At 43.7% G+C, this 22,371-nt stretch overlaps 1 protein-coding gene across 1 annotated transcript; it reads right to left on the bottom strand.

Annotated features, from left to right (window-relative positions):
- Positions 1–1,264: 1,264 nt before the first annotated feature.
- On the bottom strand, positions 1,265–7,047 carry LOC133138342 (keratin, type II cytoskeletal cochleal-like). The gene is made up of 9 exons (XM_061256990.1): positions 6,401–7,047; positions 4,278–4,486; positions 4,024–4,084; positions 3,842–3,937; positions 3,522–3,686; positions 3,290–3,415; positions 2,928–3,148; positions 2,708–2,787; positions 1,265–2,379 (listed from the first exon to the last, which is right to left on the bottom strand). The coding sequence occupies exons 1-9, from the start codon at positions 6,884–6,886 to the stop codon at positions 2,207–2,209; spliced, it is 1,617 nt and encodes a 538-aa protein (XP_061112974.1). The 5' UTR covers positions 6,887–7,047; the 3' UTR covers positions 1,265–2,206.
- Positions 7,048–22,371: the final 15,324 nt, after the last annotated feature.

Here is a 22,371-nt window from a genome sequence, read left to right on the forward strand (position 1 = left end):
TTTGAATCCTATTTTTTCTGTGTGGAGTTTCCATGTTCTTCCCATGCCCGCATGGGTTTCCTCCCACAGATCAAAGACATGCAGGTTAGGCTAACTGGAAACTGAATGTGTGAGTGAATGGTGTGTGGGCCCTGTAATGGATTGGTCACACGTACAGAGTGTATTCCAGTCTCTCACCCACTACACCCTGGACTCCAGCCCTCTGCATCCCTGGGAGGAAATAAGCAGTTTAGGAAATTGATGGATGAATGAATGGATAGTACCTAAATGCTGTTTTTTTATTTTATCAATTAGATCCGTTTTGGAATGGTACTCCTCCTTATAGGACCAGAGCTACATCCACTGAGCGCTTTATTAGGAACAACTGTACACCTACTTCTTCATGTGTGTGATTATCTAATCAACCAATTGTTTGACAGCAGTGTAATGCATATACTCATGTAGATACGGGTCAGGAGCTTCAACCATCAGAATGGGAAAAAAATTAGATCTTTGACCATGGAATGATTGTTGGTGCCAGATTGTTGGTTTGAGTATCTCAGAAACTGCTGATCTCCTGGGATTTTCACACATGATAGTGTTTGGTGCGAAAAAAAAAAACATCCAGTGAGCAGCAGTTCTGCAGGCTGAAACGCCTTGTTAATGAGAGAGGCTTGAGGAGAATAGCCAGACTGGTCAAAGCTGACAGAAAGGTGACAGTAACACAAAATCCATGCATTACAACAGTGGTATGCAGAACAGCATATCTGAGCATACAACACATCAAACCTGGAGTGGATAGGCTACAGCAGCAGAAGTCTAAAAAAAGTCTAATAAATAACAAATTTACTTAATAAAGTGCTCACTGAGTGTACATTAAGTGTAGATAATTAATAATATGTCTTTGGTTTTGGGTGTGGTATTACAGAAATGACATGACATACATATGAATACTGAGGGACTTTATGGAGAGAGATTATTTTCTATCAAAGGTTCATCAGCATTTGTTCACTCAGATCATCTTTCTAAATTGTGTGTGCTTAGAACTGTATTCTGTGCTATTATTAAATACAGTTTTTAATAAGGATTAATTTTCTGATTCTTGAAAATCATTTTGTTGTCAAAATTTGTTGTCAATTTAGTTTGATTCAGAGCATTCGTTATTGGTATTTTATGAAAGGATTTAGCATTTGTAATGAACCTAGGTGAAATTATCATACAGGATGAATGTATTAAAAGCATTTTTAATATAAGTCAAATTAGAGAAAGAGACAGGAGCCAATAATTACAGAACACAGATTTATTCAGGTTTCTGGTGTAGTACATGTTTCATCTGTTTTAAATCTGGTCACAGTGGTCAGCCTTTTACTTGTGAAGTGAAATCAAAAAAAGAAAACGAAACCTTAGCATTTAAAAAAAAACCTCTGTGGTGAACCCAACATCCCTGGGAGAGGAGGAAAACGGTAAAGAAAAAATGTCAGATTTTCAGACCTACTTCAGTACAGACTACCTCCTTCAATGGGAGGGGGCACCGCTTCGTTTTTTTAAACTAGAAAAAGACTGTTTTTTGTTGACTCATAACACAGCAAAGCTGGAAGGCCTTCTGCCTTTGTGAGAAGAATGGAAGCACAGGCTTGCTTTGAGGCCCTGTTGGCCTTCACACTTGCAACAGCAACAAGAGCACAGGCTGACTGCACTCACCAGTGGCACTGCAGGCCCTGCTCTTGGAGGATGTAAATAGTAAGTATCTTTCTCACTTTCTAACAGCCAGACTGACAGAAAGGAAGCTGACAATCTTCTTCATGGCTAGGTGTCTCATAAATTTGTCTCATAATCATTTTTTTGTTTGTTTGTTTTTTTGCATTTTTGAGATCAGGTTTGTGTCAGTTAAAGAAAACTGTTGAAAGAAGAGAAATTGCACATAAAAAAACAAACAGAAAGGTAAGACTTAAAAATATCCCCAGTGTGGTTTCGATTGGTTTCGGACATAAAAAGGGCTTCCTAGTTATGGCACATGGCCTGAACTGACTAGAATTTCTGTTGTTTGTTTCATCCAGGAATGAGTATCTTGGGTTCTGGAGACCATTAGAATATATTCAAACATGGATCAATAGATGCCCCGCTGAGGGTCAGGTCACATGACTGAATCTCCAGTGTTTATGGAGAAGCAAGAGAGACAGGAAGGAAAGGAGGGGGGAGGAGAGAGGGGGGAGAAGGGGGCTCATCTTTAATAGCGCCTGCTGCCGCCGCTGTTGCTAACCCTGGAGGTACTCCTGGACATGCTCATGCTGCCACCAGCACTTCCACCACCTCCATAACCTCCACCGCCGTATGCACCTCCAGCATACGCCATGCCGCCGCCGCCGCCGCCGCCGCCACCACCACTGCCGTAACCATAACCTGCACACACATCGAGAGATGGACATCAATGACTCTCCTGACATCAAAGAACATCAACACGCTGCTGAGATACAACCTCATTATGTGACTGTAGCTCTGCAGTAGTATGGAAAATTCTGATCTCCATCACTGGTTCAGAATAGAGGCATGGGCATCGAATCTAGTGTGGTCCCACACTTGTGCCAGTGCATGGGTTTTCTATGATATTTTCCCCCCAGGTAGAAAGGTAGAAATGTGAACTGTTCCCAAAGCCTAAATTCCTCCACTTCAAAATCCACAGCACAACCTGCTTAAAAGAATGCACATTTAATTAAAAATGGGTACTTACCACCGCCGCCGCCGGCAGATTTGGTGGTGCTTGTGCTGGACTGAACATGGATGGTCGCCGAAGGCCCGCCGCTAGATATTCTTTGGGGAATTATGAAAAAGCCTTTTAGAATGTGTACCGAGATTCGTGACACAGTGCAGGATTGTGTTTCATCAGCGTGGCATTAGCACACTGCAATATTGTGCCAATGCTTCTGTCTAGTTCCTGTCACCCTGCTCACCTGTCCTCCTCTCCTTCCAGCAGCTTCCTGTAGGTGGCGATCTCGATGTCCAGGGCCAGCTTAACGTTCATCAGCTCCTGGTACTCGCGCACTTGGCGGGCCATGTCCTGCTTGGCTTTCTGCAGGGCATCCTCCAGATCTCTGAGGCGGAGCCTGGCGTCTTTCATGGCAAGCTCTCCACGCTCTTCGGCCTCTGCGATCTGAGCCTCCAGGGAGGCACGCTGCAGAAAGAACACCCAAAGGACTGAGCCTCAGCCTTGGCTCCATTCAGGCCTTTCAGATTTCTGGAAAAAGGCTGCTCAGCTTGTAACCTACTACATATGACTAACTACATATTAGTCTGAAATGAGTCTGTTCCTCACCTGTGCCTTGACATTCTCGATCTCGTTCTGTAGGCGGCTGATCATGCGGTTGAGCTCGGCGATCTCCGACTTGGTGTTACGCACATCTTCGCCATGTCTTCCAGCAGTGGTCTGTATCTCCTCAAACTTCATGGGGCAAGCAAGAAGTGTCATTTGTAATGCTTGCTTCGCAGTGACTTTGAGAAATGCAGAAAGATTACGTGCTGGGGTGCTCTGGTAGGACGTGGCTCACCTTGGTCTTGTACCAGGTCTCGGCCTCTGCGCGGCTGCGGTTGTTGATGTCCTCGTACTGGGCGCGCACTTCCGCCACGATGGCATCCATGTCCAGGTTGCGGCTGTTGTCCATCGACACCACGACGGAGGTGTCCTTCACCTGGTTCTGCAGCTCACGCAGCTCCTGGAAGGCGGGATGAAAGAGAGAGAAAGAAAGAGATTTAGAATGTCCAGGGATGAAATCATTCGGAACATAAATGTCTCCAAAAAGCTGCGATATTAAGAAATCTTTTGTCACACTGTGCCATTGGCCATCCCAAGTCAGCGGGTTGACCTTACCGCTTCGTAGACGGCTCTGAGGAAGTTAATTTCATCCTGGAGTGCATCAACCTGTGCCTCCAGTTCTACTTTGGTCATGTATGCTCCATCAACATCCTGGGAGAGTGGAGAGAAAATTAATTTGTTGGTGGGTGGTGAAGGGGGGCAAAATTCATTCTTCTCAAAGTTTGAAATCTCCTTACCTTCTTGAGCAAGACAAATTCATTTTCTGCGGCAGCTCTCTTGTTGATTTCATCTTCATACCTGCAGGAAGTGCACACATGTATTGCTTTCTTTACTTTCGATCGAATGATAGAACACATTGCAATGGCAGTGATTGGATCAGCAAAATTTGTGTCGGCAAATATGCTTTTCTTACTGTGTCTGCAGCTGATGCTCAAGGAAACAGGCTGACGCAGTGAGTTTTTTCAACCACTGCTGGTCTGATCATACTCACTTGTTCTTGAAGTCCTCCACCAGGCATTGCATGTTCTTCAGCTCTCCCTCCAGCTTGACTTTCTCATTGCCAAGACCGTCGAGCTGCCTGCGCAGGTTGGCGATGTAGGCCTCGTACATGGCGTCGATGTTGGAGCGGGTGGCGGTCTGGTTCTCCAGGAAGGACCACTTGGTCTCCAGCATCTTGTTCTGTTGCTCTAGGAAACGTACCTATGGTAGGGAGGATCAAATGAAGAATTTGTCATGTAATTCACAGAAAAATGCAAAAGCTGATGACTGCAACTTGTGGAGAGCTGCATTTCTGGATCTTGTTTTATGGTGTGAGTAAGAATAGAGCTTTCAGTTCGTAAGGTGGTTTTCATGGTTGGATGTGTACTGTGCACTTTGTCATTGACATTAATTACAAAATGGTATTGCGATTTTTATTTTTTGCCCCACCACTTCATCTGCTGTGGTTCAGAATGTAAGTATATTTTGTAAAAGGATACAAAAGACATTCTTTAACAAACAAAAAATTGCAGGGCTGGTTTTATTTGAGTTTCTCCTGAATATAATCACATCATTGCCTTAAACACAGGGGCTCTCATCTTAGCCCTGATTGGCTGCTGGGCAAGGAATTTCCGCAGTGGGTGGGGCACATGTGGAACACTGGGATCCTGAGGAGGGAGGAGTCTTTGGCAGACCTCTTCTGAGAGCTGATACCGTGATTTCTCAAACATGTTCAAACTGTTCCTCTTCACGTTGTGCGTTCCAAAATGTCTTTAAGACAATGTAGGCGGAAGGGCTGAAGGCGGGGTACAGCCAACACCCAAGCAGGTGTGGTAGTGCAGCCCTTAGCAATCATGTCCCAGCTCACCACCCCTGGATCAAACCCTGCCAATAATTATACAGTTCCATTGCTCTCACAGTTTTAATAAGTTCCTGTGTCACGTTCATACCTCATTTTCCTACAAGCCCTTCATGGGGCGAACAAATATTTGCCTGCTTGTTACCATTGCTGACATCTGAAAGTATTTTTGGAATGAAGTTTATTTTCTTTCTTTAAACAAAAAAGAAAAAAGCTTATGCATGTATTTTCACCTCAATAAAACTTAGCACTCATTCCCTTCTGCAGGGATTTTCCAGTGTATGTGCGTGAAGCAGCGTGTTCAATTTAAAAAAATCAGTACATAAACTTTCCCCACAAGTACAGCTGTGTGACGGCTGGCTGCACATTTTCCACACAAGGTGTCACCATGTTTTTTGTTTTATTTTGTTATCATCTTTTGTGCAGTTTTGAGATGAAGCAATTATTTTACGGCAATTGTCTGTGCAGCTTGGTTTGTCCTACAAAGACCACAGAAAAGAGCATCAGGGTGAGGCTCTGCTGAGCCACTCCCCTGATAGAAAGTTCTGAGCGGGAAACCAGCCCACATTTTGGAGGGGCCAAACATGCCCCAGCTATGGTACATCACCCTCCAGACCCAGAATACACTGCTGCCTTGGTACAGGTGATACACCCAATGTCTACCCTTTTATGGACAGCAGCAGCATGGCCTGCCAGGGCTACAGTTTTCACTGTTTTCACTCCCACCCCCCACACAGAGGCTACAGAGAAAATTACTATGCATTTGTCTTGCAGGGGATAAGCTGAGGCTATAACCTCCAGATGAATCTTTTATCTCCACGACAGCAGTAGACCTCACTTTGTATTTAGTGCAGCAAAGCAAAAACAGACATTGTGTTATAATGTGAGCTCTGCATCTCTTCCTGCAGGAGCCACACCTATGCTTTCCACATTTTCTTTCAGTGGGTGTGAAATGTTTTATGAGCTGACCGAGCAGAGTGGACATACTACTATTTTAACGGAAAAACCACATCCCCAACAAAACCCAGAGCAGCCTTTGCCCTGTTTAATGTATTTGAATAACCCGGAATCAAAAAAGTTAATAGATGGCATTGGACTTCGGCATTGTTGGCATTGGTTTTTTTAAGTTGTAATTTGTTTCTGTACAAACAATCTGATTCCTGATCCTTGAAGAGATAAGCTATCATCATATGTGTCTATACGGGGTCGCTGCACAACTGCAGTCTCTGCCCTGCAGTACAAACCAAAGCACACTACAGGAAAAAATGGGGACTGACCTTATCGATGAAGGAGGCAAAGCGGTTGTTCAGGGTCTTGATCTGTTCCTTCTCCTGGCTGCGGACGAGATTGATGTCGGGGTCGATCTCCAGGTTGAGGGGGGCCAGCAGGTTGCTGTTGACAGTAACGGCGGTGATGCCACCGGAAAAGCCGCCACCCATGCCGCCAGCACCGCCGCCCATGCCCATATTGCCGTACTGAACGCCGTACGCCTGGAACGGGCCACTGCTGCTCCTTTGGTTGCTGGAGTATGAGTACGACCTGCTGGAGAAGCCACGGTTTGCTGATCCGCCGCCGCCGCCGCCGCCGCTGATACTGCCGTACTGGCTGAAGCCGCTTCCACCACCGCCTCCGCCGCCGCTGCTGTACTGGCTGAAGCTGCTGACACCACCGCCGCCGCCGCCCCCGCTGCCATAGCCGCTGCCCCCGCTGCCGTAGCCGCCGCTGGACATGCTGTAGCTGGACTTGAAGCTGGACTTTTTCATGGTTACGGTGGGTTGCGTGTCAAAGGGAGAAGGAAAAAAAGAAGAAAAAAAAAGAGGAAAGCACTGTTTGGGTTGAGTGGGAGATGAGAGCGAGGAGAGGACCAGGAGGAGTGAGTCAGCTCACAAAGAAGGACAGTCAGATCCCTCTTAGTGACAGAGCGCTCAGGGTGGCCGCTTTAAATCTCTCCGGCTCGTGGAGGCGGGCGGGGCCTCACCTGCCCTGTGTCTCCTGCTCTGCCCACCTGCCAGAGGGACCCACCCATCCTGTTGGACAGGTACGGGGCCGGTGTAAGACGATCCAGCTCTCTCAGGGGTACTCTGGGAGGCATCAGAGAATTTGGGAGTGGGGGGGGAGGCGTATAGTTCCTGGGGCAAGGGTGGAGGAGTTTTAAAAAATTCCCTTTCACATGCACCTATTCTGGTTAATCTTTAATATACTTATTGTCAAAATGTGCAAAAATGAGATTTATACGGTATATTTATTTGGGATTTTACACCAGTTCCACCCATAGGAGCCTTATTATAAGTCCTTGCAGGCTTCCTTTACTGTGTGTCTTGAAGCGAAAAAATATAATGACATCTTTGTGTTTATAATTTACTTTTTGCATGCAAGATTTGTGTGTAACTGCTTTGAGCTAAGACAAAGCTGCCTGCTGTGTAGAGTGCACTATAAGGTAATCAGCCCCCACGCCCCCTAGCAGAGCTGTCAATATTCATAGTGAAGACATCTGAAAATGATACGGACCACAAACACTACTGACACACGGACCCATGGGCTCCTGGCTAAATCGGGCATTACTATGTCACTACACTTACATGAGCTACTGCCAAATAGTTTGTGAGATTACGGACACCCTCAGCCTTGGCTCTGAACTCTGGGAATGAATGAGGACATTGAGAGCATTGTTCCTGCACCTCAATCAAAAGGAGTTCCATAGCGCCGGGAGAAATGCCACTTTGCATGATGGTTCCTGCAGCTGCTGCAAATTTGCAAAGCAGTGCACTGGAAAAGGTGTTTTTGATTTCCTGAGGGCATCATCACAGTTTACTACTGACCTACCCTGACACAAAGATGGAGCGCCGCAGCGGTCCAGCAAAAGTCCTGGCAACATGAAATGAAAAATAAAAGACAGGAGCCCTTTCTCTATGCGGTGCTGTACTCTCTGCGCCCTGTGGGTGGCGATGTCATGCTGTGGGGGTGTGAGTTCAGCTTTGATTCCTCTGACTGGTCATATGACCAGTGCTTGGAGAATGGGCCAGAGGGGAAACATGCATTCCCAGTCAGTGTGTTTGCCTTTTACGGCTTCAGCTGTCTTGCATATGCCTGAGACAACAAAAAAATTAATAAAATGTGAGGTCAAATTTCATATAGTTGGGTGAAGATAGCTAGGCATTTGTAGAGTGCAAGAGAGCTAACTCTAACTCTTCTGGCTCTGATTGCGTGGATCATCCTCGGTTAGTAAAGATTAAGCTGTTCACGTAATATTCAAGTTTCCATTCATGTTTTAGACAGATTTGTGTGAAATCTTTGTCCTTTGCATGGGAATGAATCAGTGCGATACTTCTTTAGAGAATGAGGCAGAATGGGTGTGGATTAGCCCTGACATGTTTCTGCCTGTGGCTGAATTGAGATCTTTCGTTCTGCAGTGTTCGGGTGTGGTGCTCGATGAGCCATGAAGGGTGTGTACAGCGGGGAGGTGGAGGGAGACCTGTGGGAGCGATGCATGCCGGCACACTACCTCTCTGTCATTCTCACTCATACTACTACTTCACTCATACTATTCTGTCCCTCCCAACTTTGTTTTCCTTACATACGTAGTCTCTTACCAGACTGGACCCTGTAGAGTGGTTCTGTCAGTAAAGGCTCTTACCACTGTGCAGACTGGACCTGTAGAGTGGTTCCGTCAGTAAAGGCTCTTACCACAGTGCAGACTGGACCCTGTAGAGTGACTCTGTCAGTAAAGGCTCTTACCACAGTGCAGACTGGACCCTGTAGAGTGACTCTATCCGTAAAGGCGATTTTTGCTATGATTTTGCAGTGAATTTAGTGAATAGCCTCCAGCAGAGATTGGTAGTGTCCAATAGAAACCGTGCGCAGTTCCTACAACCATAGACAATTTACATCTAATGAACAATCAATAGGAGCATAGCAATGCAGTAGGCCTACAGTACATGGCATACTGTAAACAACACATGCAGCACTCTTACCATAATAAGCATATTGTTTTAACATTAATTCATTCAGTCATTTCAAGTGTCACCTTCGTGGATAAAATAAGCTAATTAAGTGCACCATTAAAATGGTATTGTTTTGCTTCCACTCTCAAACCGCTTCGCATCCCGAATACATGTCCCAAAGTTCAGACAACCATCAGTAACAATCTAAAAGCTCATATTGCAGGCTGTGCCCTGGTGAGTGGCTCGTTCAGTAAAGGCTCTCACTTATCAGTGCAGGCTGGGGCTTAGGCTCCAGGACTCTGATTCAGCTGTACCCTTCTCCCACAGTTGACCTTGTCTTTCCAGGGGGGGTATTTCATGAAACGTGATTAAGCTATAAATTTAAAGGTACAATAGGTAAGATTGTTGTGTTAAAACATTGTTAGAAGACCATTCTAAATCCATTCCTATCGTTGAAAAAGACTCACTGACATGTTGACACTGACCCTCTGCCTGTGTTTATAGTCCTTAAATTCGGGTTTCAAAATATACAGTTGAAGGGTCATCACTCTGTACCAAAACATCGCACAGCTGTTCAATAATTCAAGCTCATTGGTTGAAAACCAGTTCACATTCGGTTGCAATGGATATTGTAAATTCGGCAAGCTAACTAATAGCTAATGTGCTTGTTGCTACCGATAACGAACTGCTATTGTTTTATAACTAGATATTTATTATTCGCTTGAATAATAAGCAATAGTATACAGAGTTTCAGTGATCGCTTGTCTGGAGTGAAATTTGGGCAGTTGCATGTTCCTTTTATCTCTTTACGTCTTCAATCATGTGTGTTTAGCTAAACTTTTATTTGTCTCAAACTGTAAGTTACAGGGGTGTCTCGGTGGCGCAGCCTGTATAGCACTAACCGTCATGCTCATTGCGAGCCGCAACTTCGGCGGTTCGAATCCGACCGTCCGACAATTTGTCACATGTCTTTCCCTCTCTCTCGCCCCCATTCTTCCTGTCTCTCTATACTATACTGTCCAATAAAGCTGAAAAAGGCCAAAAAAATATCTTAAAAAAAAAACTGTAAGTTACAGTTGCATCGTTTGTGGTAGACTATCAAGTTATATGGCCAGCTAGTTATATATAGCCATATAAGTTACTTGCTCATAATATAGTTGGTTAGCTAAAGTGAAAACTTCAAAAAGAAAAAATATATAAATGGTGTTGTGTAGCAAACTGAAGTTAACATTTCATAAAGTCACCTGTTCGAACATTTTCTTACTAAACACTACGAAAAGATGGCAGGCTCTGTCGCGTTTGTCACTGTCAGCTTTCCATAACAGGGCATGAGAACACTGAACTGTATAGGCTAACGCTTTAGATCCCGCGTTAAATTCATAGACTGTGGGAATGATAAACAGTTGGTTGCTGTAATTCTTCTCTTGGTCGTTAGGAGTCCGAAATTACCTATTGTGCCTTTTGACATGATTCAAGCTTGACTTATTTTCACCCAGCATTACAGGTACCCCAACTCAGATGAACGTCTGGCTAGAATCAATACATTGTACCACATTGTACCACTGTCCAAATACTTATGGACTGCACTGTATTCTGAACATAGATGGTCATGAATAGAAATACTGGAAACAATTGTGCAGTGTGTAAAACCAAATGTGTTTTGACTGGTGCTGTTTCAATCATGGCGTGTCTGTTCATTCACTACGCTGTATCGAAGGCACAAATATTAAGGAAAGCATTTTGAGGGTGTTCTGAGATCGAGAGGAGAGGGTGTTCTGAGATCAAGCGGAGAGGGTGTTATGAAAATGCAGTCGAGCATCTTCATGTGCTAAAGATTCTGCAGTGAACTTTTATTGTGTGAATTCAGAAGGCATATAACATTTTTACTGTTTAGTTTAGTTTTAGCTATCTGGTTAGCCTATATGATCTTCCATTTCTATAGATGATCTGCAACTCTGATTACCTCTTGACCAACATAGTGGGCAATAGGACTGACAGTCTCTCAATTTATTCACAACTGTGATGTGACCTTTGTTTTGTCATTACAGGGTTGTAATCTTCCTAAAAGTCCATAATGAGTTCCACCTCCCCTGCTGTAAAAGGCACTGCATATTATTCTGCCATTTTACAAAGATCCAATGTTTTAATCAACATTAACTGAATCAGGCTGTTTAAACAGTCCTTAGAAGTGCATGTAACTTGATTGCCCAAACCTGGCTTGAATCATTAATTGAACTAGCTTCTACTCTAGAGCGGCAATCTAGCTTTGTGAAACTGAATTTCTCACTGAATGGGGTGGCCTGTGGCATAGTGGTTAGGGTAAATGACTGGGACACGCAAGGTTGGTGGTTCTAATCCCGGTGTAGCCACAATATGATCCGCACAGCCGTTGGGCCCTTGAGCAAGGCCCTTAACCCTGCATTGCTCCTGGGGAGGATTGTCTCCTGCTTAATCTAATCAACTGTATGTCGCTCCGGATAAGAGCGTCTGCCAAATGCCAATAATGTAATGTAATGAATTCATCCAGGTTAGGTTGCTCAGTGAATTCAAGTCAAATTCATTTTAGTAAGCTTAGTGAGCTTTGTGAAATGCACCCCAGAGGTATTGTGGGTTCATTTTCAAGATGACCTTGAAATGCAAAAACAACCAAGCCATTGTATTTGTTGATAATTGAGTGGGAAATGACAACCCATTCATATTTCTAGTTCACATGGTTCAATTGGGCGGCACGGATGGTGCAGTGGGTAGCACTGCCGCCTCACAGCAAGGAGGTCCTGGGTTCGAATCCCCGTCGGCCGGGGCCTCTCTGTGCGGAGTTTGCATGTTCTCCCCGTGTCTGCGTGGGTTTCCTCCGGGTACTCCGGTTTCCTCCCACAGTCCAAAGACATGCAGGTTAGGCTGATTGGAGAGTCTAAATTGCCCGTAGGTGTGAGTGTGAGTGAATGGTGCGTGTGCCCTGCGATGGACTGGCGACCTGTCCAGGGTGTATTCCTGCCTTTCGCCCAATGTATGCTGGGATAGGCTCCAGCCCCCCTGCGACCCTGATCAGGATAAGCGGGTTCAGAAAATGGATGGATGGATGGATGGTTCAATTGCAGATTTCATTTTCCCTATCAGTGACGGCCACCATCTTGGATTTCAAGGTTTAGATGGCCTGAAATGCTAAACCAACCTCACCATTGTATTTCCTGACCTAACATTAGTGGGAAAAAACACCTAATTCATATCTCTGGTTATAATATTGTTACAGATTTGTGTTCGCGGTACATTCTGCTGTGTAGGGCGAGATGCGCATGGGGGCGCTAGCGAACACACTGTCACAAGTTCAATGTCATCATCCTGAAAATATACATTTTTGCAGAATTAAACGTGTTTTACATTGCAATAACATTATGCTAAGTGTTCAGAATAGCATATGCTGTTAAGGGTTTTCAGGCACTTTGTAATTAACCAGTTGGTTGTTTATGGGTCTGCATTGTATTGTTATCCCTGATTTTGTGTGTAAAAATTAGGGTGAGAAAACACAACTAGTTTAGGCACTCCGGAGCGGACCTGAGTGAGAACTGCATTACGTGATACATTTGGGTTTAAAACCCTGGCCAGCGAAAAGCGAAGCCCGGTTGTTTGTGTACTCGGTTGTTGAAGTCCATGTTGGAGCCATTGGGTAAACTCTGGGGAAACTCTGAGACAGATTTTGCGGCTGTGTGTGTTTCACCTAGTTACTGGTGCTAGCAATGTGCTCTTGCGGGTTATTTATCTTTCTCAAGTTTTATCTTTAGTATTTCTATCGAAACAATGGTTGAACAGTTGACGATGCAGAATCCATTCTACTATAAGCGGAACTTCATCACTCTCCATGGACTCCTGTCTTTGCCTGCCATTGCCAACTGACAAAGAACGTGTGCACGCTACTGGAAATCCCACATACCAAGGGTTCAGACTACAATATAAATAATAACCATGTTGCCTGTAGGGTCTAAATAGTGACTTGTACTCCTATAGTGCCTTGTGGTCTGTAGGGTCTACATAGTGACTCACACTCCTATCGTGCCTTGTGGTCTGTTGGGTCTAAATCCAGCATTCTCAACTCCACGTCCTGTGGGCCGCAGCGCTTGCTCCCACCGTGTGCTACATCACCTGATTTCACAATTATTTTACCTGCTTGTTGAGATAATAAGCTAATTGGTGAAATCAGGTAGGGCACGATTGCCTGAAGAAAACATGGAGTTAAGTAGCCCTGGCCTAAATTATCACTACCTCTCCTGCAGTTCTATTATTTATTTTATTTTATTTTATTTTTCTCCCAATTTGGTAGCCAATTATACCCTATCTAGTCCAATTAGTGTTAGCTGGGGGCCCACACGCCGTCCCTTGGCAGCCTGAAGCGATCTGGCGAGCGGAGAATAACACGCCTTCTTCGAGCCATCTTGTTTCATGCTCATGACCATGATTCCGAGACGCCCGGGGTGCTGCTGTACTCGGTGATCCACTAACCCTGCCAAGTCCCTCCCTCTGGGGCGAGCCGCTCCATGAGAACCGGCCCAACTTGGCTTTTGGTTGGACTGGGACTCGAACCCATTCCCGGTCCTGCAATTCCAAGTCCACTGCATCTTAGCCTGTTGTGCCACCATGGCTCATCACTAGCTTTCTTGTAGTATCATGTTGCCTGTAGAGTGCAAAATTGCCACTAGCTGTGATGTAGTACCTTGTGGTCTGTAGGGTGTAAATAGTCACTTGTTAATCTGCAGTACAGTGCAGACTCTGGGGTGTAAAATGATTGGTTGCGGTTGCCCTTGCACAGCAGTGAGTGGTACGGACCAAAATAAGGGGCACAATGTTCTGAGAAAGTAAAAAAGTTCTGAGAAAATTAGGGGCACAATGTTCAAAAACAAAACGTCTTTTAACATTCTTGTCCCATATATGAAAAAATCTGAGCCAGCAGCATACACACATTCTCAATTTGGCATGAAGAACTGTTGTTTCTTTATGTTTCTACAGATTTTGAGAATAGTCATGTTGCACGTGCCTGATGAGGACTTGGCTGCCGGCTCCAATTAGCTAGCTCCACAGATCAGAGATAGGATTGGGAATTATATAAGAGAGTGAAACTGTCTGTGCTGCAGCTAGCTCCACAGACCAGAGATAGGATATGGAATTATATAAGTGAGTGAAACTATCCATAGTGCAGCTAGCTGGTGGTATTCTAAGGACGTGCTACTGCAACACAGGTTTGGGCACTTCCAAAAAAACGTGGCAAGAGAGTGCACAGGGACACAACTCATTTGTCTTCCTTCATGGGCCTACTGAAAAGGTCGGACTTCTGCCTGCCCCACCCCATCTCACTGAAAGAAAGGTGCGCTTCACAAAGGAGAAAGGAGGCCATGAATAAAAGAGGAGGAGCTGTGGCAGGGAGCCAGAGGACATGTCCTGAGGGAACTGGCGACGAGCGGGGCTCTTCGTGTCCTCGCCTGTCGACTCCATGGCCCTGGGAAAGCCACAGCCCCATTCCTCAGAGGCGAACAGGTTCTCTGGGTGATTTACAACTCGCCTCATCAAAAAGTGATTGAATTAAAAACGCACAGAATGCATTCACCCCATCTCCTCCCCCATGAGATAGCTCTACAGTGACATTGTGCTGTCATCGTTGACACATTTGCGTTTGTACAAATATTTGGCAAATTCTCTTAACCAATGCAGCAACGTTCTGAATAAAATCAGTGCAATCATCAGGCCACAAGATCTGCAAAACAATGGCAGAGAAGGGTTTAGAAAAGATTAAGTGTCAAATTTCACGGTTTAGTAGTTGTTCAGTAGTCGGGCAATGGTTGATGTTGCAGGGCACTTTATCAATATGTTGCGTTTGTGTGCAGCAAAAAACAAAAACGGTAACAGCCATGTTTGGCTTCAGCTACCAGCAAACATGGCCTCCTGATGTTTTGAATTCCAGGGGCTAGGTCACCCACAAAAACCACAAAGAAACAACTGGACATCCTGCAGAAAATCCTGCCAAATTCAAAAGATGAGAAAAGAAATTGGACAGAGGCCATTTTAATAATGGGCTAAAGCGGAGGGAGGGAGAAAGGGAGAGTGAGAAGGAAAGGGAGGAGGCAGTGCCGCAGGGAAGGTTAGGGATGATGCCTGTTGAAACAGATTAATTCTGGCAAGATGGTACAGGAGCTTTGCTCCCTCTCGCTCTTTTTCAGGCCAAACCCAGTAGGTCTCCGCCCATGACAGCTGGGGGCACGTTGTAGAATCCATGTCCTAATAAGGTAACACATTGTAAAACTGCATATAGTTCTCCATAACTCTTATACATTTTTTTCTCACTATAGATTTGCACTATATATTTTGTGTGTGTGTCTATGTGAGTTTGTGTGTGTGTGTGTGCACCTCTGTGTGTACATTTGTTTGGATACAGACACTATAAACGGTTAAAAAAAAATTATGCTCAGTGAGTTGTGATGTTGAATAAAATGTTGTTTTTTAACAAAATTTGGTGAATGGTGGCCAACAGACGTCTGTACGAGTCTGCATCAGCACATTCGTGCTCTTTCCTCTTTCACTGGGAGCCGGCCAGGCGCAGTCTGTCTGTGTGGGCCTGTCCTTCAGTGCAGTACATCCACAGCACCGCTCTGCTGCAGAAGTGTGTGGATTTACGCAGCCTCTTGCCTCTGTATTGCGGTTGGTGTTCACTGAATGTGTGGGATGGAGCGTGTGCATTTGGATCAGCCTGGTCATACCTGCAGTACAGTTGAGGCACTACCTGTTACTTTGTTAATCCATGTTATGAATTTACAAACCTGAAACGTCTCAAGTCTTAAGTTTTAAATTATCTTAAGTCTTTCCTCGTAACTTTCACATTTCATACTAGAAACCAATTCAGTTTGGTCTTTAGTCTTTTCTTTGTACTGCATGCAATACTCATAGTGTGTACTGTCAAAGGTATTGTATAACATAAATATCACCTTTGATTTACACTCCATACATTTTGTCATATATCCCAGCAACCTGTTGGCCTAGACACTGACAGGTCAACTGCAAAATGTCTACAAAATCTGTCTTCAAGTTGAACATAATTTTGTTCCTATTATGAAATATGCCTGCCTTTAGTTTTCTTTTCCCACATGTAGGACTTAGCATTTAGCTGTATTAAATGGATTAGTATGATCCTGCTTCTTATCTATTGTTCTTTTTATTATTGCACTACCTTGCTCCCAGTCATATGCTGTTTCTCCAGTTTTTAGAGTGCAAAAGCTGTCAGTGTTGTACAGATTATCTGCACTCGCTCTATGAGTGCTCTAGGATATCAACAGCTGCTGTCTTGTTTGAATGATTCCTTTAATACTTCTCCATTATTTTACATTCGCTAGAACATTCCGAGTACTCGATGTGCTTTCCGGCATAATTTGTAACCTCTCATCTCAGGTAAAACTTGAAAATGTCTCCCCACACAGAACACAGAACATCCTACTGACAAGTCCTACTTAGAATTCTGAGAGACAGCACCATCTCAAAGGTTGCAATGGTAGTAACTGAACATGTATATGCAAATGTAACTTCTGTAGCCTCGTCTATACTGAGAGACTGACCAGTCTAAACCAGTCTCATCTGTACTGAGAGACCAGTCTGAACCAGTTTCATCTGCACTGAGAGACCAGACTGAACCAGCCTTGTATGTCATGCATGTTCCTCTGAGGAATATTAATTTACAGTGCCCTCCATAACATTTGGGACAAAGGTCAATCATTTATTTATTTAACTCTGTACTCTGTACTGAAAGAGTCATGTTTAGTATTTTTAGCATGCAATAAATGCTCTGCCAGACCTGTATTGCAGGCATCTTTGGCTATTGTTTTCTCTTCAGCATATGAAAGGCATGCTCAATTGAGTACAGATCATTGATTGATCATTGTCTTGTGGTAGAATTAACTTCCTGCCAAAGAATTTTGAGGCATTCGCTTGAACTTGAACAGATAGGATGTGTCTATGCACTTCACTTTTGCTACTACCATCAACAGTTAGATCATCAATGAAGATAAGTGAGCCAGTACCTTTGGCAGCCATACACACCCAAGCTCTAACACCCCCATCACCGTGTTTCACAGATGAGATGGTATCTTGGGCAGTTCCTTTTCTCCTCCATACTTCGCTCTTTCCATCACTCTGATATAACTTAACCTTAGTCTCATCTGTCCACAAGACCTTTTTCCAGAACTGTGGTACTCTTTTAAGTACTTCTTGGCAAACTAACCCGGCCGGCCACCCTGTTTTTGAGGCCAACCAATGGTTTGGATCTTGCAGTGTAGCCTCTGTATTTCTGTTCATGAAGTCTTCTGCTGACTGTGATCATTGACAAATCCACACCTGTCTCGTGAAGAGTGTTTCTGATCTGTCGGATAGGTATTTGGGGATTTTTCTTTATTACAGTTCTGTCATCGGCTGAGGAGGTCTCCCTTGGCCTGCCAGTCCCTTTGCAATTAGTAAGCTCACCAGTGCTCCCTTTTTTCTTAATTATGTTCCAAATAGTTGATTTGATTAAGTCTGTCCCAAACATTATGGTGACCTGAAATGGGGGAACTATGTATAAACACTGCTGTCATTGCTACATGGTGAAACCAAAATGTATAAAAATACCCTTTACTAAAATGTGAGAATGCGCACTTTAACCACATTTTAATTGAGGGATTCCAAATCTAAAATTATGGCAAATCAGTAGCAAATCAAGATATAATGGGTCTTTGTCCCAAACTTTATGGAGGGCACTGTATTTTTAATGCTCTTTCAACTTACTTTTGTGATTTTCTTGGGATATGTAAACACAGCAAGAGTTTTCAAATAACCTTCCAGAAAATATGTTGTGGCTTAAACAAAACCATGAAAAATGAATTTGTCGTTTGAATTCTGTTTGAAATTTCATTGTACACTAGAGGGCAGTGTGCACAACTAAATGGAAGTGAATGCCACTCACCATTTCATGCTTTATAGCTATTTTATCTCATACAATATTTTGGCTTCTTATGCTTAAAGAAACCGTTGTATTTCCCTAAAGAGTCATCATAGATACACATTCTTCTTTTTACAAATTTCCCACAAACTGGACCTGATTTAATACTAAGACTTTAGCATGCGCAAAACCATCTAGTACACACAAAACAATTAACATGACCAATGACTGACCATGTTATTTGTTTGTTTTTTACCAATCATTGTGTTATGTTATTAGTTTTTAGGTTTTGCATTATGCTAATGGCCTAGGTAAATCAGGCCATTTGCCATTCACATTTCAGTTTACCATGCCATAACTAAAACTATTGAAGCCATAAAGCTTCCAAGTGGCTCTGCTGGTAGAGGGGTGCACCTTGAGCACAGACTAGGCCCTGTAGTCACGTGCTAGAGGCCTGGCCCTGTTATTGGTTGACTGTGAGTGGCCGTGAATGATCATGATGGCCAAAAATCCCAGGAGAAAATCCCAGTTTCTGAGATACTCAAACCACCCTGTCTGCCACCAACAATCATTCCACAGTCAAAGTCACTTAGATCCTGACCCGTATCTACATGATGAATGGAATGTACACTTTAGCGAAATTATATATGGAGAAAAACGTTTTTTGAAAATTGAGATGAAATTTAAGCATGGAAGAGAGATAGACTTCAATTACAAGCCGACCATGAAATCTGCCCGTGTATTGATCAAATAGTTCGCTAGGCAGATGTTAAAACTAATACTTTTCAGTCGTTGAGGTTGCACTGATCATTTCATTTCTATGCAGTGACTGGTGGAGAGACATCACATTAGCCTACATCCATGCACATTGCTGGCCATAGGCACAACGTTGGCAGCCATGTTTTGGTTACAAACTTAAAATGTGTTTTTTAAATGGAGTTGCCATTGCAGTTTCAGTAATTACTTTCATGTAATAACCACATTATTCCGATGGTTTACCAATGAATGAAAATAGGCCTAAAGTATATTTGTTTCTTGGTTGTTTTCAACTGCCCGGGACATGTCTCTATTAAAGCAATGATAAATGGAGTTCAGTTTACGAAATTTCGGTTTACGAAGAGTTTCTCAGGAACGTAACCCCTAAATCGAGATATACCTGTAGTGTAACATAAGTCTTCATTCAGTGTAACTTCTAGAAGTTTGGCTCGTTTCATTGCCATTATTGTTAATCTAATGTCTGACCAATATCATTCGACCGTCATGCAGTGTGTAGCGTATGTACACGGAAGTGATGGTCAGCTCTAGTGATGGGAGCATTTGGGATTTGTAAACTGGATCTTTTGGCTCCGTTCGTTCAAAAGATTTGTTCGTTTGGCTCACTCGTTCGTTCACTTGTACTTCCGGAATGTAAGCGCATGAGTCTCATATGTTACCCAGACAGCAAGTGATCGTATCTGGCTCGAAGTCACTCGGTACCGGCACAGATCCGGTCCGGCGTCACTTGCTATGCGGGCAAAATAATATCAGCTATGAATAGCATTAATAAACGTTTTTATCTTCATTTTTTAAGCTTAATTTCAGGTTTCTTAGAAATTGTACGCTATGAGACATTGATGTTAAAGTTAAATTACATAGGCAATTACATTGTATATAATGTAACATTATCTGAAATTGAACTTTAATGCAATTAAGATAACGCTATTATTGCTGCCCACACACAGCTAGCTACGTTTCAATATGCTACCGACAAAAATAAAATGACACGATGTAGGTCGTGGTCTTTGCAAAACTATTCATCACTTTTATTGCATAGCCTAGCTGACAATATTACAGAAAATTAAAAAACAACATGATTTAGCTAAATATTATCTGTGATATCCTAACTATTCAGATGTTGGCTTAACAGCTCAAGGCTTGTTCATTCATTCGTTCAATGACTCTTTTGGCTCACTCGTTCGTTGAGTTGTTCAATACCTCTTTTGGCTCACCCGTTCAATGGCTAATTTGGCTCTTCGTTCACAAACTAGTTCACCGGCTCAGTGGCTCCTTTCGGTCATTCGTTCACCAGCTCAGTATGGCTCCACGGCTTGCTGACGTAGGTCCGTAAACTCGTTAATTTGTGGTTGTTTGATTGGCATTTCAGTAAGCCTATCAGCTTAATCACACAATGCTGTCCTGTTATGTAGCCATTGGACAGAGTGAAAGTCACTAAAATCAGTCTTTGGCTAGGGCGGGCAGATGTCAGCGCTTGGGGAGAGAGCCGAATGAACTAATCTTTCATGGAGATGCCTCGGCTCATTTCGTTCATTTGAAAAGATTTGTTCGCGAACTGCCCATCACTAGTCAGATTGATTGCTGTTATGTACCCGATGTGTGGCCCATAACGAGGTAATTACTTAGCCTCGCTGGAGCTAAGCGGACGCAGCATTGTTACAAGTTTCACCAGTAAACAACTGAACTAAATCACTAGACTCTTGCCGTGTCATTGCAAGTGCCTTTTTCATAGTAAAGGAAAGAAGAAATATAACTAAATAAATAATTCAAGAATTAAAATGTCTCAAGGAGAACAAAATGGAGCTGCAGCGGTAGCCCAAGAGACAAGAGAGCTTCCTCCATGGCTGCGAGTGGTATTGGAGCAACAAGGTCAGCAGATGCAAAACGTTTTTATCTACATTGGTTCCACATCTTAATGTGAGCAATGGCATATCTACACAGCCTGCTATAGCCTCAGCGCATGGATTACAAGAGCGCCACACAGCTCACCACTCAATTACTCTGCATGAATGCCTCTGTGGAGCTGCAATGCGCTATGTCTGCTCACTTCCAAGAACATTTGACTCAGCGTTTTGGTCAGCATGACCCTCCAACGACTGTGTGGAGGAAGCTTGGAGAGTTGCGGCAATCAAAAGAGTCATCTGCTGAGACAGAGTTGACACTTCAAGACCAATTAGCCCGTTGTAGCCACAATAAGATCCGCATAGCCCTTGGGCTCTTGAGCAAGGCCCTTAACCCTGCATTGCTCCAGGGGAGGATTGTCTCCTGCTTAGTCTAGAATCAACTGTACGTTGCTCTGGATAAGAGCGTCTGCCAAATGCCATTTCAGAAGGGAGTGTTTTAGGTCACTGTGCTGACCCAACTTCAGTGGGGGGAGGAGAGAGTGGTCTCCTATGCCAGCAACAGTGTAACAGCAGCCCAGCACAGATATTGTGTTACAAGACTTCTTTTAAAAGTCTTTTTAAGGAGTTTGGACAAGGAGAGGGAAGGCTGCTTGTGTCATCTGCATACATGTATATCAGGGGTGTCAAACTCCAGTCCTGGAGGGCCGCAGTGTCTGTTGGTTTTTGGTGTGTTTCAGCACGAGAGATACATTACAAGTCTTTAATATGATGAAGGGTCCACACACCTTGTTCTCTAGGCCTTAACTGTCTGCTAATTGAAAGGAAACCACAAATACCAGCAGAGACTGCGGCCCTCCGGGACAGGAGTTTGGCACCCGTGATGTATATCTTGGTGCACAGGCCACAGATATCTAGACAATTAATATGAGTGTTGTCTCTGATCATAATTGCTAAAATTATGATGGCAATTATTCATAAATATTGTGAGAGGGGACACCCTTGTTTTATACCCCTTGCTAATTCAAAGTCCCCAGTGTTTCGCCCTTTATTTCCCTCTGTGACCACCATAGTTCTGTTTTCTGTTCATTCATTTTGTTCATTCATTTCACCTGTGTCTCACTTCCTGATTGTTATGCACACCTGATTCTCATTCCCCCCTTTATCTGTTCTATTTAACCTGTCTGTTCTGTCTATTCGTTGCCAGATTGTAATGTGCTCCTGCCATTCTCTCCAGCATTTATTCTGTCTGATTCACCAGTGTTTTGACCTGTTCTCCTTCTGTTTCTGTATGGCCTGCTGTTCTTGGACTTTGTTTGGATTCCCGGTTTGTGTTTTTGGATTTCTTTTCTGCCTTCTTGCTATCAAAACTTTGCATGTGACCATGACTACGTTTTGGATTTTTTGCTGTTTCTGTTTGCCCCGTTAGTAAACTCTTGCCTGGATTATCGATTAGGAGCTGCTTTGCTTACTACATTCCTGTTTGCCAGCAATTGCCTGTTTAACCATTTAACCTGTTTAATTTAAGTCTATCCAATAAACGTCTATTGGAAATTCTATGAGTTTATGACTGGGTCCATTGTTCTGAACCCTGAGAGCTACCTCCCCCATCAAAACCATCACATTACACCTGAAAATACGCTTCCTGACTGCCCCTTCATGTCTCCAGCCTGATGGGTATCGTGAGGTAATGACAGCATGGAGAGACAAAGGAGAAGCTGTTCTGCAGATATGCATACATATAGTTA

The sequence above is a fragment of the Conger conger genome, chromosome 10 (genome assembly GCF_963514075.1).
Source record: "Conger conger chromosome 10, fConCon1.1, whole genome shotgun sequence".
NCBI classification, from domain to species: Eukaryota; Metazoa; Chordata; class Actinopteri; order Anguilliformes; family Congridae; genus Conger; species Conger conger.